The sequence below is a fragment of the Fonsecaea multimorphosa genome, assembly GCF_000836435.1.
Source record: "Fonsecaea multimorphosa CBS 102226 unplaced genomic scaffold supercont1.24, whole genome shotgun sequence".
Classification (NCBI taxonomy): domain Eukaryota; kingdom Fungi; phylum Ascomycota; class Eurotiomycetes; order Chaetothyriales; family Herpotrichiellaceae; genus Fonsecaea; species Fonsecaea multimorphosa.
Genome location: NW_015971658.1, coordinates 232655 through 258539, shown reverse-complemented (window position 1 = coordinate 258539; position 25885 = coordinate 232655). Strand labels below are relative to the sequence as shown.

The 25885-nt window shown below is 52.7% G+C and overlaps 10 protein-coding genes across 10 annotated transcripts; 6 read left to right on the top strand and 4 right to left on the bottom strand.

The window, feature by feature from the left end:
• Positions 1–520: 520 nt before the first annotated feature.
• Z520_09495 (uncharacterized protein) lies at positions 521–3157 on the bottom strand (the record flags this gene model as incomplete). The annotated part of the gene is made up of 1 exon (XM_016779989.1): positions 521–3157. The coding sequence occupies one exon, from the start codon at positions 3155–3157 to the stop codon at positions 521–523; it is 2637 nt and encodes an 878-aa protein (XP_016628928.1).
• Positions 3158–3439: 282 nt separating this feature from the next.
• On the top strand, positions 3440–6018 carry Z520_09494 (uncharacterized protein; the record flags this gene model as incomplete). The annotated part of the gene is made up of 2 exons (XM_016779988.1): positions 3440–3589; positions 3637–6018. 2 exons carry the CDS (start codon positions 3440–3442, stop codon positions 6016–6018), a joined length of 2532 nt encoding a protein of 843 aa, XP_016628927.1.
• Positions 6019–6363: 345 nt separating this feature from the next.
• Positions 6364–7053, top strand: Z520_09493 (uncharacterized protein; the record flags this gene model as incomplete). The annotated part of the gene is made up of 1 exon (XM_016779987.1): positions 6364–7053. One exon carries the CDS (start codon positions 6364–6366, stop codon positions 7051–7053), a length of 690 nt encoding a protein of 229 aa, XP_016628926.1.
• A 61-nt stretch (positions 7054–7114) lies between these two features.
• Positions 7115–8648, bottom strand: Z520_09492 (uncharacterized protein; the record flags this gene model as incomplete). The annotated part of the gene is made up of 2 exons (XM_016779986.1): positions 7115–7536; positions 7589–8648. 2 exons carry the CDS (start codon positions 8646–8648, stop codon positions 7115–7117), a joined length of 1482 nt encoding a protein of 493 aa, XP_016628925.1.
• A 3529-nt stretch (positions 8649–12177) lies between these two features.
• Z520_09491 (uncharacterized protein) lies at positions 12178–14050 on the top strand (the record flags this gene model as incomplete). Its single annotated transcript, XM_016779985.1, has 4 exons — positions 12178–12267; positions 12361–12486; positions 12603–12866; positions 12923–14050. The coding sequence occupies 4 exons, from the start codon at positions 12178–12180 to the stop codon at positions 14048–14050; spliced, it is 1608 nt and encodes a 535-aa protein (XP_016628924.1).
• Positions 14051–14586: 536 nt separating this feature from the next.
• On the top strand, positions 14587–18606 carry Z520_09490 (uncharacterized protein; the record flags this gene model as incomplete). Its single annotated transcript, XM_016779984.1, has 1 exon — positions 14587–18606. The coding sequence occupies one exon, from the start codon at positions 14587–14589 to the stop codon at positions 18604–18606; it is 4020 nt and encodes a 1339-aa protein (XP_016628923.1).
• Positions 18607–19038: 432 nt separating this feature from the next.
• Z520_09489 (uncharacterized protein) lies at positions 19039–21868 on the top strand (the record flags this gene model as incomplete). Its single annotated transcript, XM_016779983.1, has 2 exons — positions 19039–19078; positions 19131–21868. 2 exons carry the CDS (start codon positions 19039–19041, stop codon positions 21866–21868), a joined length of 2778 nt encoding a protein of 925 aa, XP_016628922.1.
• Positions 21869–22634: 766 nt separating this feature from the next.
• On the bottom strand, positions 22635–22977 carry Z520_09488 (uncharacterized protein; the record flags this gene model as incomplete). Its single annotated transcript, XM_016779982.1, has 2 exons — positions 22635–22775; positions 22882–22977. The coding sequence occupies 2 exons, from the start codon at positions 22975–22977 to the stop codon at positions 22635–22637; spliced, it is 237 nt and encodes a 78-aa protein (XP_016628921.1).
• Positions 22978–23461: 484 nt separating this feature from the next.
• On the top strand, positions 23462–23926 carry Z520_09487 (uncharacterized protein; the record flags this gene model as incomplete). Its single annotated transcript, XM_016779981.1, has 3 exons — positions 23462–23477; positions 23590–23690; positions 23753–23926. 3 exons carry the CDS (start codon positions 23462–23464, stop codon positions 23924–23926), a joined length of 291 nt encoding a protein of 96 aa, XP_016628920.1.
• A 395-nt stretch (positions 23927–24321) lies between these two features.
• On the bottom strand, positions 24322–25488 carry Z520_09486 (uncharacterized protein; the record flags this gene model as incomplete). The annotated part of the gene is made up of 1 exon (XM_016779980.1): positions 24322–25488. The coding sequence occupies one exon, from the start codon at positions 25486–25488 to the stop codon at positions 24322–24324; it is 1167 nt and encodes a 388-aa protein (XP_016628919.1).
• Positions 25489–25885: the final 397 nt, after the last annotated feature.

Sequence of the window (25885 nt, the reverse complement as noted above, 5' to 3'; positions counted from 1 at the left end):
GGGTTTCCCCCTCTCATCCTTCCGTCAATACCCAGAGATGTATCTATTTTTGGCTGGCGCTACGTGTCGATCTTTTCCACCGTGTAGACAGCCCTCTATTTATTTTATTCCCCTTTACTTTGGCGGAATCTGGTATTTCTCCCGTGCAACGCCCTCAGTATACACAGCAGTGGCTACTCCTGATCTTCGAATTGTCCAACTCTGGGCCGGTTGTATCCTTCTCTCTTTTGTGATCTGGGTATTTCTCCCTGGGAAGATCGCCTTGGGGCGAATATAATATGGATAAGAAACGACCGTATCCTAGCAGCGGGTATACGGGAGGATTGAGAATAATAGATGTGGCACAAACAGTACCGAATTTAACACACTTCGTGTTACAGGGTCTTGGTTCACTTGGGTGTTTTGTGGTCTTTTTTGTCATTCATTTCGTGGTCATACGGGTGCAAACAAGCATTCCATTAGTATAATACATTGTGGATTTGGAATCCAACTGGTTCGGTCACTGCCGGCAAGACGTTCTTCATTCTTCAACCTCGTCTCCGTCACCGTCGTCACCTTCTCCCCCAGCCTTTCCCGTGGCAGTCTCCTTGATCCTTGCCTCCTGCTTCCTGTACAGCCCAGCCAGGAACTCGCTCGTACTCGCCTCTTCAATACTCTTGTCGTCTCTCACCCTCAAAAACCGGGGAAACCGCATACTCAGCCCCCTCTCCTCACTGACCAGACCGATCGCGGCCGTGTACGTCGGCGATAGAGTGATGTCCGCAAAGGCCATCTCCCACACTTCTTGCGGTTCGAACCACACGTCGGGCTCATACGCAGAATACTCGATATAACTCGGTTTTGTGCGCGTCGTGTTGTCGCCGTCTTCGGCGTACTTTTCTTTATTTGCCTGGTAGAACTTGTCGGTGAATCCCGAGATGCACTTGGTGACCACCTCCAAACTACCAGTCTCCGGGTTGCGGCATGCGAGTAGGATCGGGGACCACCACTTCGCTTTCCGACCTTGGCCGTGCCAACCGGCCACGGGGATGAGGTCGATCGTGTCGGCGGACTGGGCGTAGTCCTTTTTCACTTTAAGCCACGAGTCGAGTCGTTTGTCTGGTTCGTATGTCGCGAGGAGCGCTTTTCGACGGGTTCCCTTTTCCTTCTCCTCTTGTCTCTCCGCTTGACCTTTCTTGCCACCAGCTTTCTTCTTGCTCGGTGTCACTGGTGCAGCAGCTGCGGGCAGCACCTCTTCCTCTTCTTCTTCTGGGCCTACAAGGTCGGGATTCGGCAAGTTGTCTAGCACTTTGACCATGATGCCCTCGCATTTCATGTCCGTTGCGGACTTGAAGAACTCCAACACAGCCTCTGAATCGGCAGATGTGGCGTCAATGCTGTTCACCCATGTAAAATGGTGTGCTTTCTCAACGAACATGCTGCGAAGCAGACCGCGTCGCTCTCGGAAGGGGCGATCAAGCAACGGCTCGCCATTGAGGTACATGAGATCAAACGCAAACAAGCAGACATCAATCTGTATAGAACCGATGTCGACGTCCTTCTTGGCCCGGTTGGTGAGGGTCTGGAACGTCTTAAGCTCGCCTGTAAGCCTGTCGACAGCAACGACTTCTCCTTCCAAGATGAAGCTGGATACCCCGTCGCCACGGATCTCGGGCACCAGCGCCACCAAGTCCGGGTATTTGTCTGTCATGACTTCGAGATGGCGAGAGAAGATGGACACTTTACCGCGTTCGTCACAATGAACTTGCGCTCGTTGGCCGTCGTATTTGAATTCACAACTGAAGTCTCGTCCTTGTAGCTTTGTGAGCATCTCACTCAAATCTCGAGTGATGCTACCCAGCATGGGGCGGAGAGGGATGTGCAATGCCAGGCCACAACGTAATAGCAGTTCTTCTGACACTCCGACCTCCAGGAGACCAGGCACGAGATCGTTGTAGTTTGGCCGTCGTGCAAAGCATGTCTTCACGGTCTCTTCTGCCTTTGACCATACAACGGCCAATTCCTCTTTCTTAAGTTTCGCTAGCTCGACCGCGTTTCGGATGGGGAAGTCCGCGCCTGCTGGACGCGAGAGCTGGAAAGCCCGTGACAGGGCAATCAGCATGGTCGTCTTGACTGCTCCGATCCGCAGATGCTGGACCAAAGTTCTCACGATGTATCGAGATTCTTCTGGTCCTCGCGCATCTTGAAGGAGGCGTTCCACAAGTCGTTGCTTCTGTTCGACACTGCCATGGCCCTTACTGTTCGCAATCTTGACCAGTGTTTGATATGCGCTTTGGATTGTCAGCGGCTTCGGTTTCCTCAGTGTGAAGCTCTGCCGCTTCTTTGCTTCGAACGCGACATCTCCTGCGTCTCCATGCTTGTCATAAAGTGTTTTCAGCCCAGCACCATCGAGACCGCACACCTTCTTTAAAGCCTTAGAAATCGCAGAGCCACCCAAACCCAATTCCAGAGAAATGTAAGGTGGCGAGATGGAGTTGGTAGCCAGCCAAACAGCAGGCAGAAGACTCTCAGGGTCGGCCTCGATAATGACCCTAAGGCAATTGACCAATGTATCCACGATTTTGATCCGACTTTGAGTTGAATTGACCAGCACGAAGCACCGAGTCAGAAGTGCGTATGATGCATGACCTCCGTCTGCCGCCCAGTGTCTCTTCAAATCAGGGACATATTTTGAAGGTTCGAACAGCAAAGGACTCCGATCAAAGGGAATCGTTAATGTGATGGTATCTTCTTCTGAGGCAGTAGATTGCAATCCAAGTACACCTTTCTTGTTCACGTCCGACTGTGGCAGAGGCTCGGGTGGAGGGGTCTTTTCAAGAGCAGCGGATACAAAGTCTTTGATGTCTTCTTCCGCCTTGTGCTCATGTGTCTCTGCGTGCTTTTGCAACTGGTGGCCATTGGCGTCTTCACGATTGCTCTGCTGCGGTCCATCTTCTCTTGCCCACTCTTCTTGGAGCTTTCTGGCCAACTCCTCGTCCGTCAACCGCTTCTCCGGAGACGAAAACTGCTGTATTTCCACGCCTTCATGCGGTACCGTGCCGTTCCTCTCTTCCTTCTGTTGTTCATTCTGCTTGCGAAAGAAGAAATCGAGGCTGCGGTGCGCCACTGCGGCAGGTTTGGAGTCGTTCTTCTTCCTTCTCTTGGCCGGACTCTCCATGACTGTCAAGTATGACGGGCACTGGCAGTGACGCCAGTGCTACCCACAGCGACTAACTGGCAATCATTCCGCACCTGTTTCAGGAGTTGAGGAGGTGATTAAGTGGTGACTTCACGACCAAAAGTTCTAAGATGGTGGCGCCGCGTCTCCAAAACCATGACGCGCTGCGCAGTCGGAGAAAGACACACCGAACACATGTCCCACTTCCTCTTCCAGATACTAGTACCTGTCAACTTCTAATACCATAATTCAGCTACCATACTAGGTATTCAGGGCGCAAGTATGGCTGAGCTGCACATGACCAAGACCATGGACGTACAGACGCGGGTGCAAGACTATCTGAATGACAAGATACAGACTGCGGCCGACTTGGAACAGGTGGACAGCCTTTTGCAACGAGTGCAGGAACAGCAAAGTCTGTTACGGAAGCAGGTAAGGTTTGACATCCCCAATTCGGGCTGCATCTAATTGTGTCTCAGCTCGAAGATGCCCGAAAAGACTACTCGGAGGCTGTGAATAGAGTCAACGAGCGTGCCAACGAATTAAGGGAGAAAGCCGAAGAATGCCAGAGGGAACACGCCGACATAGACCAGCGACTCAGAGACCTTGCACAATCAAACGTGAGCGATGATGCGGCGCAAAAAATTGAAACGAGGATGAGCAAGGTGCGCAGTCTCGAGGTTGCTCAAGGCTATCTGGTGTTGGTCCGGCAATTGAACACTTTGAGCGACCAAGCGAAAGAGAACTTAGCCACACGCCCGGACATATCAGTCAAAGCATATATTCAGCTGAGGGACATTTTGAGACACATTCAGGATGCGCAGCCCGCTGCGGAAGGGGCAGCACCTCAATTAGCGTATCTTTTCGAGCAACAGTCGCAGCAGCTTTATACCAACATCAAGGAATCTCTGGAACGGAGTCTGCGGGAAACTCTTGCACAAATGAAATGGCCGGGGAAAGAGTTGGATATTCCGGGCAACATCCGGGAGAAATGGGAGCAGCAAGTCAGATTACTCCTCGAGCTACAAGATCCTGACCTGATCGGAGCGTTCGCAGCAGGCCTCGACACTCGAAGTCGGGCTTCGACGCGTGATCCTGTCGTGCTTCTCCCGCTTGAGGTCATGGTTCAACCCTTAACAGTGAGGTTCCGCTATCACTTTTATGGGGACAAACCCACGAATCGACTGGACAAGCCTGAATACTTCCTCACCCACATCCTAGATCTACTCGAGACAAATAGTGGTTTCATGAACAATATGCTGGGTCCTATACTAGATGACAGAGCGTCTCAGTCTGAAGCTCTGGAATCCATCTACACTGACGCAGTCTCCGCATTCATCACCGCACTGCTGCCAATGGTTGAAGCAAAGTGCCTGTCCTTTCTCCCCCAAATCTCACAACAACCACAATTGATGTCTCACTTCATGCACGAGTTGATGGTATTTGATACTGCCATTCGTGATACGTGGGGGTACATTCCGATTCCCAGGATGTTGGCAGAGTGGAAAGGGATTACTTGGAGGGTGCTGACCACCCACGGCTACTTTGCTCGGTGGCTCAAGGTCGAGAAAGATTTTGCTCTTGCTCGATACAAGAGCATTAGGGATGCTTCGGATAGCAACGACATCGACTTTGACGCAGACGCCACCGAAACGAAGCCGACCAAGGGAGCCATTCGCGTCAATGACCTTTTGGAGACAATCACAGATCGGTACCGAGGTCTTTCATCTTTCAGTCAGAAGATGAAGTTTCTCCTGGAGATTCAACTATCTATCTTCGACGATTATCACAACCACCTCCACGGCGGATTGCAAGCCTATCTTGTATCCTCCCATACCGCCGGCCGGTTACTTCAGGGACAGTCTGAAGCTGAAGCCTTCGGTTCGAAAGGGTTGGAATCACTGGCCAAGATATTTGGTAGTGCTGAATTCCTTGAACGGAAAATGTCGGATTGGAACGATGATGTGTTCTTTTTGGAGCTGTGGGATGAACTTCAATATCGCGCCAAATCAAACAGCAGTACAGGTGCGTCCATTGGCACAGATTTGAAGGTGGACGACGTGGCGGATAAGACTTCAACGACTATCAAGTCGAACGGAACAGAAATGGATGGCGATGCAGACGGAAGTGGATTGTTTGACCAGACTGCTTCGGCATATCGACGAATACGCGAACGTAGCGAGGAGGAAATGCTCCGCTTCTTCGACGTCAACATAAGAGGCGCACTCCGATCGTATGTGAAGCTTGCCCAGTGGTCGTCTCTTGGTGAGACGATGTCCGATCCAGTTTCCATGGCGCCTTCCCCAAGCCTCGATGGCTTTTTCCAAACAACAGCCACCCTGCTGGAGTATCTTTCCCGCGTACTAGCTCCAGGATCCATGCGAAGGATATGCAAGCATTACTGCTCCACCGTGCAGAGAGAGATCTACGATAACATTATCATGCACCACACATTCTCAGCCACTGGAGCAGCACAGCTAGCGAGGGATCTGTCCGAGATCAAAGCAACCATCGAAAAGCATAGCAGATTGCGAGGGGTTACGGGACCAGGTCTAAAACGGCTCGAAGAGGCAGTCTATCTACTTTCTCTCGATTCCTCGCAAACGCTAGAGAACGGCGAGGAAGATGAGTGGGGTTTTAATGATGATGACGACGAGGAAAAGACGAAGGGACAAGCTACTGCAGATGACACCATCACTGATGATGGCAGCGTCAAGAAGCTTGGACTTTGGGACGTGGAGAAGCTGATTTTCGAGAGCAACGAAGCAGCACGAAAGGCTCTTTGGGATATGGGTCTATATCATCTCAGTGAAGGGGAAGCGAGGAATATCTTGAAGCGCAGGGTAGAGCTAAATGGGTGACGAGCAGATGCCGCAGAGAAAGAGCATAGACAGCGTGATGAGCCCGTCAGTAGTCCTGTATAGACTCGGTGTATAGCTGGTATTCATGGAACTGTTGCCTGCTCCCGCCCCTTTAGCAGCTTGTTTGGAGTTTATACGAATACGCTGCCGCTGCTGCCGCCGGCTCAGTGTTGCGGCTCTTTGTGACTCACCATGTTTCACTCGCATCAATGATCAAACATTTTTCATTTTCATGCTTTGACCAACTCTACATATTTTGCGTTCGACCCTCTCAACGCCGTGAAGAAAAACTGTCTCACTCCAAGGTATTCCTTGAATCTGCAGAGAACCTTCAGTTTAGCAGATATGTCTTCTGAAGATAGCAGACCTTTGACCTCCCTCCCAAGCGTCATCTTGACGACCGGGCCATTCATCTTTCTCTGGAGTACATTGAGAGCCTATGTCGTGCGCAACGGGCCCTTCAGCTTCGCTCGACCGGTGACCCGTCTCAACAGCCAGGTCTACGCCCTGTTCTCGCTGGCACTGGCGTACTCGATCCTCAACGACGTCTTCCACTTCCAAAAACTCGGGCAGGTCAAGAGCGCGGACCTTGCGTACATCTACCACCTGTCCAAATTCTACGAGTACATTGACGTCTTCAACCTCGTGGCCGCGGGCACCACTATCAGTCCACACATGGCGTTTCACCACATCACGACGCCCTTTCTGACACACTTCCGGGTCCTGAATGCCTCGGAGTGGCAGCTGTTCGCCTTTCTCAACTGCTTTCACCACTTCTGGATGTACGCCTACTTTGGCGGCGTGTCTTCGTTCAGACCCATCCTGCACGTCACCGGTTGGGTGCAGTTAATCGCTGGAATCGGGCTCGATATCTACTACTTTGCTACTCACGGCAAAGAAGCCCCCGAGGTGACGAATCGTGCTATCAGCCTTGTGATCTTGACCCGGTACGCGATGCTATACTACGAAGAAATAAAGGCAGGAAATGCGCAGAAGAGGGACGGTCCAGAAGAGAAGGGCGAGAAAGCGGATTAGACATTCCCGTGGATCCTGAGACAACTGATAATTACAGTTCACTGAGCCATAGCCACCAGCCTCAATTGGCGACGTTGATCAACATGGACTTGACACTCAGATATTCCTCGATGCCCTGTCGGCCCCCTTCTCGACCATAACCACTTTCCTTCACACCACCAAAGGGACTCTCGCAAGCACTGAGCAGCCCAAGGTTGACGCCGACCATGCCCACTTCCAATGCCTCCGTGACCCGAAATGCTCGTGGGATGTTTTCAGTGCAGATGAACGATCCCAGACCAACATCACAGTCATTCGCCATTTTGATGACATCTTCCTCTGTGTCGAATTCGTAAAGACCGACAACGGGAGCGAAAGTCTCTTCCCGCGTGGTGATCATCTCCCGATTCATCCCTTTGATAATTGTTGGCTGAAGGAAATAACCTTTGAAGTCCTTCAACGGCTCTCCGCCGAGGACGACCTGCCCGCCGTGTTTCTTAGCATCTATTCTGAGTTAGCTGCCGTTTGGTGAAGAACGCCCAGTCCTGCCTCTTACCGTTGATGTGGTTCATTGCCTTTTCGACGGCTCGCTCGTGCGTTAATGGGCCCACGAAGACTCCTTCCTCAGTTCCTGGGCCGACTTTAAGCGATTTAATTTTGACCGTCAGAGCCTCGGCGAACTTGTCATAGATACCCTTCTGGACAAAAATCCGGTTGGCAGTGACACAGGTCTGCCCAGAGTTTCGGAATTTGGCCAATATGCAAGCTTCTACCGCTGTGTCAATTTTCGCATCATCAAACACGATGAACGGGCTGTTTCCACCCAGTTCGAGCGACAGTTTCTTGAGGCTATCGCTGCATTGTCTTGCAAGGAGTTTACCAACGCGAGTACTGCCTGTGAAGCTCAGTTTTCGGACCAGACTGCTCTTACAAAGTGCTTCGCCGACTTCGTTGACGAGATTGAGGGTGGTGATAACATTGATTGAGCCTTTGGGAAATCCGGCTTCATGCGCAAGGACGGCTTGTGCAAGAGAGCTCAACGGAGTCTCCCCCGCTGGTTTCCATACTGTGGTGCAACCTGCTGCTAACGCTGCGCCCACTTTTCTCGTGATCATGGCAATTGGGAAGTTCCAAGGAGCGAGACATGCGGCGACCCCAATAGGTTGCTTGAATGTCAAGATGCGTTGATTCAAGTTGGCTGTGGGAACGACTTCGCCGTGCACCCTTTCTGCTTCGCCAGCAAACCATTCGAGGAAAGAAGCCGCATAAGTGACTTCACCTTTGGCTTCGACCAAGGTTTTGCCATTTTCAAGAGTCAGAATCAATGCAAGATCGTCGGCATTCTCCAGGCAGAGGTCGCTCCACTTTCGCAACCACCTTGCACGCTGGCGGGCGGTTGTCTTTTTGAAACTTTGAAAGGCCTCGTGGGCAGCTGTGATGGCTTTGTCGGTGTCCGCGGCGCCCATTTCGGGGAGGGTTGCGATTTTGTCCAGAGTAGCTGGGTCGTAAACATCAAATGTTTTGCCCGAGGCTGCATCGACCCAACTTTCATTGATGTACCCTTTTGTCTGAAACAGGTCTTTGCGCTTCAAATCGTTCAAAGTCTTTGGCGCCATGTTGGCTCGCTGGAGTGGTGAACGACTCCTCTGATGCTCGAAGTCTCGGTTCGTATGATACGTAGGAGATGAATGAATTGCGAATCGTCGAGGTCTGTGAATCCGCAAGTGGCGATATGGATAGGACCTTGAGTTGAATAGTCCCAACAGGATGGCAAAAAGCTGGGCGTCTGGACCGGCACTTCAGGTTTATATTGCTCGAGAGACTATTTCCACACTGACACTGCCACGCAGAATGCACACACCTCATAGGCCCCCACCCCACATGATGGTGTTGGAGAGAAGACGCCGCAGCGAAACCCAAATGACCTCTGTGCGGGGGTTTTGTTGGAGGAGTTTCGTGAGAAGTTCCTGATTGCCGAGGGGCACAGGCAATAGTCCAGGCCCGGCTATATTGTTTGTTGGCAATAGTCCAAGCCCGGCTATATTGTTTGTTGGAGAAAGGGTCAGGTTGCGAGTGAGGAAGTTCAGAGTGGCCGGGAAGAGTTTTGCCTAGTGGTTTATTGACGATTCGTGCAGAAGTCTTTGCCTCGTGCTTCCGTTGTCCTGTACCGAGTACATTCCCCTTTTATGATTGGGGTTCCTTTGAGCAGCATTTCTGACCAGGGCATTTTGTGCGTGCATCCGAGGACAGTAGAACGGATAAGACTAATCGCGGACGGCCATCTCATCCACTCTTACGATGACGCTGTCGTCGATACCTAGGTATTGTATCTGTTCAAGACTTCCTCCCGGCCTTCTCCGACAAGCGACACACGAGGCTTTAGCGGGCTAATACGAAAGAGGTTAGTCTCACAAGGCTGCAAGTAAATCGACACACGGAGCAGTCGTTCCTTCCATTTCCTGCTGCAACCATAGCCTCATTGATGATGGAGCCCAACCTTTGAACCCTCTATCTCTCTTGCTGCTATCACTGCAACTGCAGGCTCTCTACCAACCGCGTCATGAAAGAAATCTCGTTCCGATTGGTTCTGAGAACCCAGGGTACAGCTGGTGTTATGCTTTGATGACACGACTATCCGAGCAGAATGCAAGATTCTGTCGACTGTGATTCCTCTGCATATCACTCATCTTCATCGTCAAAAAAGCTCTTCAATCCAGAGCTTCTCGATTGGCGGGAACCATCGTAATGGCGGTCCAAGCCAGGACACGCTGCCCTACGCTCTACGAACAGTTATATCTCAGGTTGGACCGTGACCACCAAAGCGACGGCAGAACTAACATACTCCGCTGGTCTTCCCGAGCCCAGGGCTAGGTTCAAGGCGACTCGCCTTGAGGCGGCAGGAGCCTTTTGGAAGAAAGCTTTTTAGGGTGGGCGATTGGGGTTTAAGTCAGTCAGTACCCGTCAGCGGACGCTGTCAAAGGGAAACAAGCGCAGACCGCTGGAGACGCAGACACGGGCTGACCCTAGAATTTATCTATATGGACAAACATCCCACGAAGTGAAGTATAAATGGTGACGTTATCTCAAGGATCACCACCCTAAACGTTCTAACTCATTGGTCAGCAGCATCACTGGTGATCCGAAACGAAAGCACACTCCAGGAAATGCTCATGGTCATATAGGGCTGACATCAATGTGCGCAACAAGAAAACTATCCGCTCCCGTCTTGGTCAGTCGAGGGACTGGAAACCGGGCAAGTAAGCAATATGAACGACCATTCGGATAGATGCCGTGACCTGTGAGACCACACTCACTCCTCAATTCCGTGGTGAAGCTATCTCTTTCTGCGATCAACTAGGGAAAGGAGAACATCATAAGAAAGTGGGTGCCGAAGGAAAATAGCGTCAGATTCGAAGATCAAAACCACTGTCTGGCGGTTCCTTCGACAATGGAGAGCTTCCCAGCTAATAACTTACAACTACCGTCCTGGAACCGTGGGCGAATACAAGACAGGAGAATTCGCCCCCTGAACGTGCCTGAGGCTACCAGCGGCTCTTCAAAATTCGGTAGTCGGGCAGATCCAGGGCCTGAAATTGAGAGCATCGAGACTCACTACTATCCCGAGGTAGCATCACCCGCATTCTGTCCTCTCCCTTCCCCGGATTGATAGCTCAGCCTGTTTGATGGATTATGGTCATTGTCGTGTCCTCCCTCAAGATTATGCGGACTATGGGAGATGTAGAGATTCCTATAACTAAGGTTCAAGTCAACACAACCCCTGGGAAAAGCTTCTCACAGACCAGCTACAACAGCAGCTAACATGCGAGACACCTTTTTGAGTTCCCAACCCCTCAAATTGGATAGGATTTTCCTCTTGCATTGCCTGGTCGAGCCCCTGGGCTCCAGTCAGGCGTCCCCCAGGAGCCTCCCTTGACTCCTCGCCTCCTGGAAGCTTCCTGGCACCACTGGGAGACCTAAATCCTCGGCTGGCGCCCGTTAAATTAGCTTCGGGGTCCAGATGCAGCTGAGGCGCCATGGTGAACGCCTCTTTTCTGCCCGAAACGGTGAATCAACCACCACGTGGAGATTGGAGATTGTCTCTTATCCGCAAGCTAGCTCTGGTGGGCCGACTCCCAAGCCCTATCGAAGCCTTTGGACTACCCCTGTCTTTCTCCAGCTGACTTATCCGACCTGAACAAGGTCAATGTGGGTTTACGGGTACCATGTACGAGTAATTACTGGGCCTCCCACGGCTCCCTGTGTCCTCCCTACCTCCGCACAGCAACGTGCTCCCAGCATGTCCCAAGTCAGCATGCAGGTGCCATTACAACACGGGAGTTGTGGACAAGGTAAGGTTCTCTCGCTTTTATATACATCCTGGTGCCCTGTGCGCATACAAACCAAGATGAATCTACAAAGTGATCAATTGCGATTACTTGTCACGGAATTTCCCAAGGCTGTTCCAAGGTTCCACGATGCTGGATTACTACTTGCGGTCTCGGTTCTTCAAACCATGGGGACGTTAACGACCTCGGCGCCCCTAGCGCTAAGCTGGGGTGGCTGTGTTGGCCAACCGTTTCTGGCCACTGGCCCTTTCCACATGTTGACTTCTTGCGTGTTCTTTTTGCGCCTCTTGAAATGTCACATCATCCGAGACTTTGCGAGTCGATGGCCCGAAAGTCTGACGCTGACGGCTAGACGGTCGTCAATAATCAACTCCTCAATCCTCCGTGGGACGGTTTGGGCTAGAACAAAATGGCTGAAATGGCTGACTGCAGGTGCCAGGGGCCATTGCACCTTGCCCGTTCACAGGTGAACCATCTCATCCACACCCCTCTTCATGGACGCACGCTGTCGAAGCCGCTAGCAGGAGAAACCGCATAGCTTGGTCTCCTTATCCCTGTACGCTCCTCGTATCTTACGGAGGGCAAGGTGAGTGGTCTGCTCGAGATAGTATTATAAGTAACTTTCAGGTCCGCATGGCGGAGATCTTGCTTCCCACCTCGCTGAGCCGCCGCATTCAAATTGTCTGGTCGTCCCAACCTGATTGCGATTTTACTTCCTCCAGTTTTTCCCTGCTTGTGTTTCTTACCGGACTGAATCTCGAAGCGATCCCTATCATCTTCACCTCTCATAGCTTCCAAGATGGTCGCTTTGCAAGTGGGAATTTGCGGCGCTGGTGTTGCTGGACTGAGTGCCGCCATTGCTTTGAGGAAAATCGGCCATGACGTTGAGGTCAGTTAGACTAATCTCCCTGAACATAGATGGCCCTTGTACTCTTATCCAAACTGTGCGATCGGAGCAAACAACTGACCCTTTCGCCCTTAGATATTTGAGCGCTCTCAATTCAAGAACGAAAATGGCGCAGCCGTGTCTATCCCACCAAATGGTACCCGGGTTCTGGAGCACTGGGGATTTGACACCACCAAAGCCGGAGGAATCGAGAACATCCAGGTAAATACGACGGATCGAGGGATCTGCATTTCAGGAGATATGATTACTATTATATCTCCACGACTGGGATCCTCGCCCGGCGCTACTAGAACATGTCAGCTGACAGACGCGTCCAGGTTCGTCGACCAAAGGGTGACACACTGGAGCCAATGGCCCCGACATTGAACTTCTCCAACGCGGAAAAACTATACGGCAACAAGTGGTTCTTCTATCACCGGGTCGATATGCACCGCCGCCTGAGGGAACAAGCCGAGGAAGCTGGGGCGATCATCAGGTTGGGAACCCAAGTGATGGACGTGGACCCTGAGACTGGAGTCATTTCATTGAAGAATGGAACGAAAGTGCAAAAGGATCTAGTTGTCGTCGCTGATGGCCAGCATGTTAGCGTTGCTCATAACCGACCATATTGCGACATTTTCGCTGACCTTGTTGCCAGGATCGCTTGAACGCTAAGATTACCGGCAAGGAAGTCCCCATGAAGAGGAGCGGCCAGACAGCATATCGATGCCTCATTCCCATGAAGGACATCCTCGCAGACGAGGAGACCAAATTCCTGTTCGAGAACCAACCGCCTGGGTTCTGGGCCCCCGCTTTACCATCCAAGGGCGTCATGGCCGTCACTTATCCCTGCCGAAACAACGAAATTCTCAATGTGCTGGCGGTGCACCGGAGACTCGGTCAGCATGCAAGCAGTGAAGACGACGTGGTGATTGAGGACTGGAACTTCCCCGCGACACACGAGGACTTGGAGAAAGTTCTCGACGGTTTCCATCCGGCGGTGAAAAAGGTCTTTTTGAAGTCCCCCGAGGTGAAAGTCTACACCCAAATGAAAAGAGATCCCTTGAGCAAGATGACTAAGGGCAAGGCTGTCTTGATTGGCGATGCCTGCCACCCTATGCTCTTGACTCACGCCCAGGGAGTTTCGTCCTCCATTGAAGACGCTGCTGCGCTCGAACTCTTCCTTGCTGATGTGCCCGCCACCGGAGACGTTACTTCGGCTCCATCCGAGAAGCTGCTGCAGCGCCTGGCACAGTTCGAAGCCTTCCGGCTGCCCCGAGTTTCCGCGACACAGATTCTGACCGACCCTGTCGTTCCGGGACCTCAAGCTGCGGCCAACTATGCCAAGCAAGAAGCCGAAATCCGAAAATACTACTCTGGCCCTCTGCCGCCCACAGGATCAATGCCGCACAGCCCACCGATCTGCCAGTTCTTCTTTGGATATGATGTCAGGAAAGAAGCCATGAAATTCCTCGCAGAGCTCAACGGCGAGAAACAGACGAATGGAGATGTCCCTGCACCCGTGGCTGCTGCTCCGGAGACACAGAAGGCGGCTGCTCCAGCTCCAGCCCCAGCCCCGGCTCCAGTTCAACAACCGCAGAAAGAGGCCACCGATGTCGCCGCAATGGAACAGAAGATCAAGGACCTCGAGCGCAGATTGGCCGACATGGAGAGCAAATTGGCCGGAATGAGTGTCCAGATATCATTCAGGGAGGTCCAGCCAACGCCGCCTGAGACGCCCCCTACCACATTCGGTACATCGCCGTTCATCGTTACCGCTCCTTGAGCTTGAAGTGCCTGCAGGTGCTCCAGACCGGGCAGTTCTTTTATACAATTCATATGGTTCTGGTGGGAAAACAAATGTGTATAACATGGAGGGTTCTGGAGCAAAGTGGGCCTAAAGGAGAGACTCCAAGATGTGGGATATGTGAGCGTATTGGAATTTAGCGCCATCTAATGAAGTACTTTTTCTGGTTCATTATCACTCTTCAAGAAGTGTTTCTCTCAAGTAGAGGTAACTGTGGGCTGCTGTAATGCAAATGCCACTTCCAAGTACTGGACGGTCAGGGAGGCTCCCAACAACTACAATATTTGATTCTCAGCCTCGTCGCGCTAATTTTTTTGAATCGCGGCGCGGCTTGGCAGAGTTGCGCCGATCGACTCCAACCGAATCTGCCTCTCCATGCGAGCACGAGCTTGATCCCACACCGCAGCGACTTTTTACTGTTTTCTTTCCTTCCAGCTCTTCTGCGTTCTTGTTTACTTCAATCGTCGGCGCCGGGTGCGTGTAATCCCTCCCTTTGCACCTGCCGGCACACAAAGATGCGGCTCCAACTCCTCATCCAGCGGCACTCTCTCCCGCCCGTGACCATCATCCACACAACAGGCAGTGGCCCCGCCTCACATACCAAGTCCCGCTCCGCAACGATCGCCGACCTTCTCGCCGACGTCAATGACCTCGTTCCCCTAGAGTCCGCGGACGGCGAATGGGGTCTTGAAGACTACGCCGTCGAAGTCGCTGCCACGGCGGACCAACACTTGACGTACGAGTGCTTGCATTATCAAACCCTGCACAGTGTTTTAAGAGAAGATGATGAAGTGGTGATTAGGGCGCTGAGCACTGAGGATCTGAGGGTTAGGAGGTTAGGTGGACGGCATCAGATCACGGGCGACGGCAGACATTTGATTGATGGTGTGGCATTCGGTAGACAGTGGTTGAGGAAGACTGCCAGACCGGGTATTGTCATTCCACCGAGGAAGAAGAGGAGGCTCCTATTCGACGAGGACACCGATGTTTCGAACAAGGAAAATGAGAAGCGCATTCTCCCTGCTGCTGATGAGGAGGAGAAGGACGATCACATGGGTGCTTTGGTGCCATTTGCGAATCAAGAAGGAGAGGATGACGATGACGATGACGATTATGTGGATGAAGATGATGCCGACATTGACGAGCCACAATCCCAAGTCACTGTCAGAGAGGATTTTGATGACGCCGATGCTGACTCGGAAGACGAATTCGAGCTGAATGGTGGAAATGCAGACGAGCATCTTTCCTCAGAGCTCAAGCACCTGCTTGAAGATGCTGCTGCGATTGAACAAGCTGCCAACATGTCTATTGCGTTACAAGTCCTTGACAGAAAGCTGAAAAGAAAACGAGACATCAAGGACGACGGCGAAGCGCACGAAAACGAGACCTTTGAAGGGTTCTCCAGTCCCATACACAGTTCACCTGCCAAGGTCCATGGTTTACCCAATGGCCAAGGAGGCGGTAGAGCTGACCTGGGTGATGATGGCGATGCCAGCTCGGACCGTATGATGAGGGAGATCGCACATCGACAAGCAGAAAATAGTTTGAGAAACGTTGTCGAGGATGACTCCGATGATTCAGATGATCCAGATGTAACCTCGAGCTCCGATGTCACATCTTCCGACTCTGATGCCGATAGCATGATGGAAGAGATTGCCATTCAGCAAGCCAAGAAGCGAGTTTTGAACCTCATCAGAGATGATGATGTTGACGACACATCACCGAGCTTTCTTCCAGAGAACGATGAGAGTGATGGCGACATCTCCTCTACCTCGGAATCCGAGTCAGAATCTGTGGAAAGCACTTCGTCAGAATCTGCAACCTCGTCTGATTCCGAGTCCGAATCTGAATCCGAATCAGATGTCGAAGAGACGAAGGCAGCCACGTCAATCGCAGCACTCCAGACAAATTCAGATCCAGGAAAGCCGGCAAAGCCATCGGTAGGCATTCCTTTCCAGGGAACAAACAAGACGCACTATAACAATGTCAGGGCAAAAAGAAGGAAGCGGCTAAATGAGCTCAAGAAGCAAGGATTTCTCCCCGAGAATGCGGGCTTCGAGGAGCTCGCGAAGTACGAGTCTGCACAGCAACAGAAGATGGTAGCAGAACAGATGGTGGCTGTCGAGCAACAAGCTGACGGCCCGATCCAAGAAGATATCCCAGAAGTGAACAGTGCTGAAGAATCAATGGCCATGCCAGCCGTGAATGAGGCCGAGAAGGAAAATGTGAACCCTGCCAATGACGCCGGGTCTGTCATAACCAGTGGCACTTCCATCGAACCCAGATCTGCTGAGGTCAAGCCACTCGGGGCCTCTCAGATCGAGCCCGTGATGGCCGTGGAATCGGCTCCAAAGCGAGCCAGGCTCGATGTGGCCAGTACTCGTCGTCTTGTTTTCGGATCCTTAGGTTTGAGGGCGCCAAAGAACGCCGAAGAGAGACAAGCACTGAGGGAGAAGTTGTCACAAACCCATCGGCAACCAATACAGCAAAAGAGGCTTGGGGACAGCAGTGCTTTTGAATCTCCCGAACGCCAGCCAGTTGTGGAAAATGATGACGGTTCTTGGAAGAACAAATTGATCGTAGCCGCGGTTGAATGTGAAGAGCCTGGGGCTTCCTTGCCCCCGCCACCATTTCCCTTCGAGCAAGGGTGGGCAAGACCAGCCAAGATCAAGCGAAAACTACGGGATCAAAGCCAGTATTATCAGAGCAGAAATGACCGGTGGCGCGAGAAAGAAGAAACAGCCTCTGCACCTGATGTTTCAACCCTGGACTACGATGAGGTCTCCGCTCATGTTTCAGGTAGCAATGCTGTGTCGACTCTTGACGGAAATTCAGAGGATGTGCCAGTCCAGGATATTGACGGACTTCCAGAGCTTGAGCAGGCAATGATCCTGCCAGGGGCCACTGTTGCCTATAAAGAATTGCACGTCGATGCGTCAACAAATTATCAACCAGAAGTGTCTCAATACAGAATTGGTCAGGTGTCGCAAGTGGATGAAGACGGCACTGTGCACCTTCGGCTGACGAAGAACTCGATGGCCGCAGATTCGAAAGGCAAAATCGATCCACAAACAGGTCAAAAAGTCTACGGCAAATTCGAGCTGGCGAATGAAGATCTAGATGAAGGAGTTGACAACGGTATTCGCGAGATTTCAATCTCGGACATGATCTCTGCGAAACTGGTCAGACCCTCTGTGATCGAAGTGCCCGATAGCAACCATGTTAGCGGGATAAGGGGCGGCGGAGCACCCACATCGTCGAGCGACGACCAATTCGCTGTCATTCCCGAGTCAGCCGAACAAGATATGCAAGTAAAAGCAGCAGAAAAGCCCAGTGCAGCCGCGCAGACGATCGATACCCCTCGCAAAGAAGAGATCAATGGGATAATCAAGGAGGCTGGTTTCAACTCGGCCCTAGATGAAGAACTACTTCAACCCATGTCCAACCCTGCTAGCGAGGACGCCCACGCGACCTCCAGCCCCGGGGAAGCAATGACTGAATCGCAAGGCCAATATCCTCACAGATTTCGTCCAAGATCATCTGGTGTCGATTCGTCTTTGCCGGGTATGAACACCTCATCAGATGTAGACACCAATGCCAATCACGATGAAGGCCCTGGCGGTGGTGATGCCACATGGAGCTCCCAGCTCCCTACAACCTCGTCGCCATACATGCCGACTCAGGAAACTGTTGACTATCCTCATATCTCTCAAATGGACATCAACTCTTCGGCACCGACGCGCACCACCGAAAGCAGCACGCATCAAGATGCACAAAAGCAGTCACCAGCTCCGGCTCTTGACCTATCCTCCATTGCCTCTGGCCCAGAGAAGGCTTCAAACACGGATTCATATGGGAAGAAAAGTGAAATAGATGCTGAAAACCGTGAGGATGAAAACCCGGTCCATTCAGAGGACGTGCCCGACCCGCTGGCATCCGAGGTACCAGAGTCTCAATCCCAAAAGACTTCGATGCCTTCTCAAAACAAAGAGGCAGGCACCGAAGAGACTGCAGACAGAAGTTCTTTTTTAGGAGGACTTGGGTACGATGGTCAAGACTCCTCGTACCATGACTCCGGGGTTAGTGATGATGAGAGCGACCTGCCATCCCTAAGTGAACTCATATCCAGCCAGAGAAATCGCAGGAGGACCCGATCACTCTCCAAGAAAGTTTCTCCCCCAGCGCCATCCAGGAAGTCTCTTCGCAATGTGACGAAAAGGACAGGGAAAAGCCCGGCTCTATCAGACAGCCCTGATCTTCCAGCTCTAAGTCAGACTGACATCAAGCAGTCGCAAAGTCAGAGACAGTCAAGACTGTCCGAGATTCCTTTGGGTTCACCCGTGGTTGACCTGACTTACTCGAGCGATCCACGAGGCCTCATCGATACGGATGATGACAGTGTCCCAAATTACGGCCAGAAGAAGACTAAGTCCGAAGTCAACGGTCGAAGCAAAAGTGCAAAAAATGGCAAGCAGGATAGCGGGATCGGGACGAGAAGACTGCTAACCACCAAGAAGGTTAGAAACTATTATTGATGTGCGCAGGGGAGAGAGGAAGCCAGGAGCTGCTAGGATGTTGCATATGCTGTGCGCTATCAAGCCACGAACAGTCATAGGACATAGGGACTTATGAAAATACGACAGGTTACCGAACCACTGCATATGCGATAATGGTAATGACAATAAGTTGATAGTCCTAATTCTTTTGGAGATCCAGCCCTGCCGCGGTGGCCGAGTGAGGCTGCAAGGCTGCAAGGCTGCAAGGCTGAGATTGGCGTCATCGCGCCGCTCGCTGCGCTTCCGAATGCTTCAAGACAGTCTGGCTTCTCCACGCGATCACTTGTTGCCATCGAATTGACTCAGATCTCGCAAAGACCTACTCAGCTGTCTTCCGTCGAGGCTGTCGCTTGTAGCTGCTCCGCGCGTTCATAATGTATCGTCGGTAACGCTTGCATGCAACCTGCAGCGATGGCCCGGAGATCGAATGGGGTCTTCACGATCCTCCTCTGTAAGTCATGTGCATACTGGAGTCTGAACCCAGGTCTAAACATTGCCCCTAGATTTGTCTATCGCAATTTCTATCCTCGTCCCTGCTTCTCGAACCTCGACGACTGTTGGAGCCGACGTCGTAGACTCTGAGCTCGATTCCCCCCGAAGCGAGCAGGAAAAAGACAACTACTGGGCGCAGGGTGGAAATGACATTGTTCACGAGGTATGGTCGGTGTTGCGGGATTTCGAACCAACATGGAAAGACAGCGTGACCCCAGCGCATCCTTCTGGCCTCCTGGGCACCGTATGGCACTACACGAGGATAATATTCCGCGCTCTGTTCATGAATACACCTACGCGGGAAGACAACAAAGCCCCGAAGGTTAAAGGAGACTTGAAGAAGGGCGTGGACTCCCTCAAAGCGGCGGCCTCTTTCGACGACCCAGACGCCATTTTCCTGCTCGCCGAGATGAATTTCTACGGCAACTTCTCATATCCGCGCGACCTCGAGAGAGCCAAATATTGGTACCACCGGTTAGCTGACTTGGACGGCAATTCAACGGCACAATACATGTTGGGGTTGATGTACGGCACGGGAATTGGCGGACTGGAAAGAGACCAGGCGAAGGCCGTGCTATATCACACGTTTGCTGCGGAACAAGAGAACATCAAGTCCGAAATGACCTTGGCGTACAGATATCATGCCGGTATTGGGTGTCCCAGGAGCTGCGATAGAGCTGTGTCGTACTACAAAAGAGTCGCCGACAAGGCGATCTCGTACTGGCAATCAGGCCCTCCAGGAGGTCACTCTTTTGTTCGCAACTCATACCGCTGGGTGGAAGTTGACGGAGGCATATACGGCGAAGGCGCAAGTGTCAGCTCCTCTGGCCCCAATGCCCCCCGAGATGGCCTCACTGCGGCTCACATCGACTATGTCCTGGATTACCTCGACACGAAAGAACGACAAGGGGACTTCAACGCCATCATCACGCTGGGCAAGCACTACTACGAAGCTCCTCGGGGCTACAAGCGCAATTTCCGCAAGGCACAGCGTCAGTTCATGAAAGTTGCCCGGGCCTACTGGACCAAAGACGGCAAGGTGTCCCCGAAAGCGCCAAAGGGGATCGAACGTATGGCAGGAAAAGCGGCAGCCTATATTGGGCGCATGCTCCTTCGTGGCGAGGGAATGGAACAAAACTTTGAAAAGGCTCAAATCTGGTTCAAACGAGGTATTGCCCTGGGCGATTCCTTTGCGCAATACCACATGGGCTTGATGTATCGCGATGGTCTGGGCGTGCCGCAGGACGGGGCACGTGCTGGCTCGTACTTGAAGGCCGCAGCGGAACAGTCTCTTCCCTTGGCACAATCAGCTTTGGGAGTGCTTTTCTTGGACCAAGGGGACATTGAGACCGCTGGGCGATACTTTGAACTCGCTGCAGGAGCAGGCGTGATGGAGTCGTTCTACTATCTCGCCGAACTCACCAACCAAGGCGTCGGTCGTGAACGTAATTGCGGCCTAGCAGCTGCATACTACAAGGTGGTCGCCGAAAGGGCAGAAGTCTTGCATTCCTCGTTTTTGGAAGCAAACTCGGCCTACGAAAGAGGAGACTTTGAAAGAGCATATATTGCCTCCATCATGGCCGCGGAGCAAGGGTATGAGAATGCCCAAGCCAACGTGGCATACTTGCTCGATCACAAGACGTCAGTGATATCGCTGCCAAATCTGGGTATTCCTCTCCTCTCGACTGCCAAACCGAGCTCGAAGAAGAGCAAACTGCTCAACGACCCGCATCTGGCTCTCGCGTACTTCACCCGCTCCGCCAAACAAGCCAATGTCGACTCGTTGATCAAAATGGGCGACTACTACCTTTCGCTGTCATCGCCGACCAACGCAGCGCTCACTCTTTTCCCGACCGGAGAAGACAACGCCGAAGCGAAAACCAACCTGGAAAAGGCTACAACATGCTACACTACGGCCGCCGAGACACATCATTCCGCCCAAGCGCTCTGGAACCTTGGGTGGATGCACGAAAACGGAATTGGAAGCGTCACGCAAGATTTCCACATGGCAAAGCGGTACTACGACCTCGCGCTGGAGATGAACAAGGAGGCTTACTTGCCCGTGACGTTGGCGTTGGCGAAGTTGAGGCTTAGGAGTTGGTGGAACGGCGTGAGCGGCGGCAAAGTCAACGGGATCAAAGATGAGGAAGAAGGGGAGGAACAGAGGAGGCCCAAGACGTGGATCGAGTGGGTGAACAGGTTCCTGGATGCCGCGGAGGAGATGGACGCGCGCGAGGCCGAGGCTCTAGCGAGGGCGGAGCGCGACGGTGACGATGATCTTTTGGGCTACAACGCCGACCCAGTAGGGATGGCTGCCGGTGCCGGTGGCGGCGGCAACGACGCCGAGTACGCCGCCGATCGAGGCCCGCAGCAGGGCGGACGTCCGGGAAGAGTCCAAGGAGACGTCTACGGTGCAGACGAATGGGACGAATTCGACGACGGCCTCGTCGAGAGTCTTATCATCATCGCCCTCGCCGGCGCGCTCGCCCTGCTCGTCTACGCCCGCCAGGCCAGGCAGCGCGTCTTGGAGGAGGAGAGGCGTCGAGCCCAAAATCAAAATCAGAACCAAAATCAAGCTCAGGGTTTGCAGCCGCAACCGCAACCGCAACCGCAACAGCAACAGCCACCGAGGCCACCGAACCCACCGATGCAAGGCCCGCCTGAAGGTGCTGGCATGGAGAGAGGCATGTTCCCGGCTCCCGGGGATGCGGATTGGAATAATTGGGTTGCCGGCGGGATTGGGCATTGAGGACCGGGACATTGAATGTGACTTAGATATTGTATCATAGCGAAACGGGGTATAAGAAGATCTTCTTAGAATTTCTTCTCCAGGGGCTAGGCTCCTCCTAAGCAAAATAAAATCTCAAGCTACATGCTGCGTAGATTGGTAGGCTTGTTTTTGGCTTGAGTTGAGATACATTCATTCATTTCAATGACTGGCCCCAACCGCTTCATCGCCACTCTGATACAGAATATCCGAGCATTTCTGCTCGCCACATCTGGCTGTCTCTCGACGAGTATTCTCAACGGTATAAGAGGACGCAATCGAAACTGGCAGGGCCCTAGCAACGTGTGAGTCCACCGACCATCTGATACGGAGATTGGTCCAAACGCGCACGTCGTTCTGTGCGTCGACATGAAACCTCTAGGTCCATACAGTTGCGTCTTCCTCACAACAGAAGCGAGGTGCTTCCCGCACGCAAGCGCTTCGCTTTGCCTCGTTCCTCAGGCCGGAACCTCTTCCACGCCTCAAATATTGCCCAAAGGGCAGTGAACCCTGCTGCAAGCAAGCAAAGACGCAACGTGGTTGTCTGTTCCATCATTATTTCGGGTCGAGGTTGTCGCTGCCGTCAACGCTGACGAGCGCAACGAAATAGCGGTAATGTTCAGGGTCAAATTCGATCCGTTGCTCGCTGTGCCCGCATTCGAGAACTCTTCGTGCTCGGGGAGTTGGGTGATCAGGAGGTATGGTCGATGGCCCTCGTGCAGGGAAATACAGCGCAGGAGCATATTCGTCAAGCACCGCTAGTACTGTCATGCACGGTCTGCACCTTCTTATATTCCTCCTCCAGCTGTCTCTGCATGTCAAAGTCGGCCTGTCTTTCTCTCTTGACGCGTTGTTGTTCCATGTCTCGAACGACGCCGGCGTGCATGGCCTGTTATACAAGGAGGAGAGAGTCAGTGTTCGAGGCTCACAACATAGAGGCAAATAGCCCCATCAGGTAGGCGATGGCTCGAGAGTTACAAGGAGAGGGTACGTACCGCTTGTTCGGCGGTCTGGGCCCAGTGGACAAAGGCGACGACGCCGGCGGTACCCAGAATAGTGCTGAGGAGGGTGATCTTGGAGGCTGTAGACATTGTAGCTGAGTTTTTCTGAGGTGATGTCTTCTGGTGAGGGAGCCAGAGCAAAGAAAGGGAAAATAAAATGTTTAAGCGGGTTTGGAGAAGAGGAGCTCCGCAGCTTCGAGAGAGCGAGAGAGCTCGGCGGGCAGGCGCATCATCGAAGGAAACACTGCCACCACCACACTTAAGATAACATTTCTCTGCGCACCTCTGTTTCTCTTGAATCCTCCTACTTGCTCCTCGCAGCCTCCTTTCCCCTCCTCTGTCTCCGTACCAGTCTTTCCAATTCCTCAATAGCAAAATGGTACAGCTCTTTTCACCCCCCCCAACGTTACGTTTATGCTAATGCCAGTACCAGTCTGCCCAAAACTCGGCGGGCATTCAAACTCTGCTGGACGTAAGTCGACGATGAGAGCTTGAGCGGGCCGCAGAGATTCTGAAAATTGTTGGACAGGCAGAAAAGGAAGCCCAGAAGATTGTCCAGAAAGGTATGCTCCCCATGTCTCCCATACAAGGTACAGGCTTCGTATGCTAACGGATTGCTGAAGCCAGAGAATGTAAGCTTCAACATCCCGTCCCTACCATGCCTCATTTTCTAGACCAGTCTAACGCGCCCCTGCTTGTCAGATCGAACAAAGAGGGTAAAGGACGCCAAATCGGAAGCTCAGAAGGAGATCGAGGAATACAGAAAGAAGAAGGAGGAAGAGTTCAAGAAGTTTGAGTCCGAGGTACGTACGATATGGTGCCCAGCGAGACAGGGTCGAGAAAAGCTTATCAATGTGGTGTGCAGCAATCTAGCGGGAACAAGAAGGCCGAAGACGACGCAAACAAGGACGCAGAGGCCAAAGTAAAGGAGATCGACCAGGCAGGGAAGAACGCAGGATCGAAAGTTGTCGAGGATCTGATCAAAACGGTCATGTCCCCGAATCCTGAAGTGCCGGATAAGATCTCGAGAGAGGACTGAGACGCGGGCCGTGGGAGGGCACTGCAGGGTTTGATGTTCCGATGTGAGAGTCAGGTCGAGTGTCTGGTTGTTCTTGAGGAAGGGCGGTTACTGACGGCTGGCGCCATGGAGTCGAATCGTCTACGAACATAGACATTGCCCAGAGGGCATGCTATACAACATATTGGCTCAAGTTCGTCCAAAAGGGAGCTACGACCGCCCTCACGGAGGACACAAATTATCCCAGCTTTCCTAGTAGTCTTGCTTATGCCCGGGCTCGACAGTTTAGGCATCCTTGTATCGTTTTTGCTCTTCTCCCTCCCCAACCCATGCTGGAATGCATGCCGTTTGAAGACAAAGTGTTCAACCAAGCCTAGAAATGCAGATATTTGGCATTGCCCTAACGGAGTTGCTCATTAGAACCCTTCCTTGGCCAACTCCTCAGCAACGGCCAAATAAAAGGCGACGGCATTGAACTTCTCCTCCACCAGACCCAGCCGACTGGCCATCTTCTTCAGCCGGTTCGTCCAATTGATCAGATCCAGGTGCGTGACTCCCGCCAATGTGCCCTTGTACTCGCCCCATTTCGCGCTCCTGACACTCACGAGCCCGTCGTTGGGCCCCTCAATCACGTTCATAAGGTCGTGGCTGAGACGAAACACGCTCAACAGGTGGGGAGTCGCGCTGGCGCCGTACGAGAAGTACTTGACCGCGGGATCGTTGGGGGTGCGCGGGTTGAAGTTCTGAGTGACGTATTTGGTTGTGAGCTGGGAGAAGGCGTCCGAGGAGACGTTCATGCGGGAAAGGAGTCGGGTGATTCGAGGCAGGAGGTCGGGTCCGATGTCGCGCATCAGCATGTCCGCGGCGGAACTGCCCCGGTGAGGCGTGGCGACGGTGGTGAGGGAGCGGACGCGGAATAAGGAGGGCGGAGGCGAGAGGCGGGAGATCATGTACCGCGCGTCCAGGCCGCCCATGCTGTGCGCGATGATGTTCACGTCCTTTCCCCCACCGTTACTGCTGCTCCCGCTCGTATCGGTGGTGTCCAGGGTAGATAGTCTCCGTGCGATCTGGTCCATCAGCACCTCCGCGCGCTCGGCGATCGACGCCGTTCGGGGCACCGTCGTCGTGATGCACGTAATCCCCCTCGCTGAAAACGCCTCCTTGATCCCCCGCCAGTAACTGATCCCGGGCAGCAGATCCCCCGCAATCCGCAACTCGTCGAACCCCAATAGTCCGTGAGCCAGCACGATCGGATACTTGGGCGTCACGTAGTCGGCGCGGAGGTGCGCATACTCGTCGACGATGAGCCGCCCAACGTCGGCGAGAGAGCTGGAACTGTCCGGGTCGTACGAGGGGATGTTTTTGCTTTGTTGATCCGAAGGTTGGTCACCGGTGGTCGCCTTCGGACCGGTCGAAAATGATTGTTTGGTGGATGTTGATTCATCTCGTACCTGGACACGCTGATGACCTCGAGTTGAGCCGAGGCCCAAGACATCTTCCGACACTACACGTGTATGTGGTCGTCTCCATGTCAATGGCATTCCAATTCCAGCATGAATGCGGCGCAAGGCCCTCCATGGCATGCTACCGTCTCCTCAAAGGACCTCGAGCCACGCTGATCCCCTTTTTAATGTGCGGAATGGTAAAGGGTGTTCCATTTGCTGTGCTTTTATATTAGAACCTTGGAAGTCATCAAACGTACAAGCTCGCAAGGTAGCCATCGACACCAAAAGTTTCTAGTGTGCGTCATTAGCTTCGGAGCTCGTTTCCGAAGCCTTGCGCAGTAACTTTATCGGGGGTTCAGCCTCGTGCATCAGGCTGTCAAGAGCTAATATTAACAAATGAACAGCTTGCATTCACGGGCCAGAGAAACAGAGCAGGATATAAGTCGATATGCTGTCGCCTTCTATATTCTATGTACGAAGGAACGAAACATACCAACCCAGTCCTGCAGCGGTGGGATTACTGCATCTCTGCTGC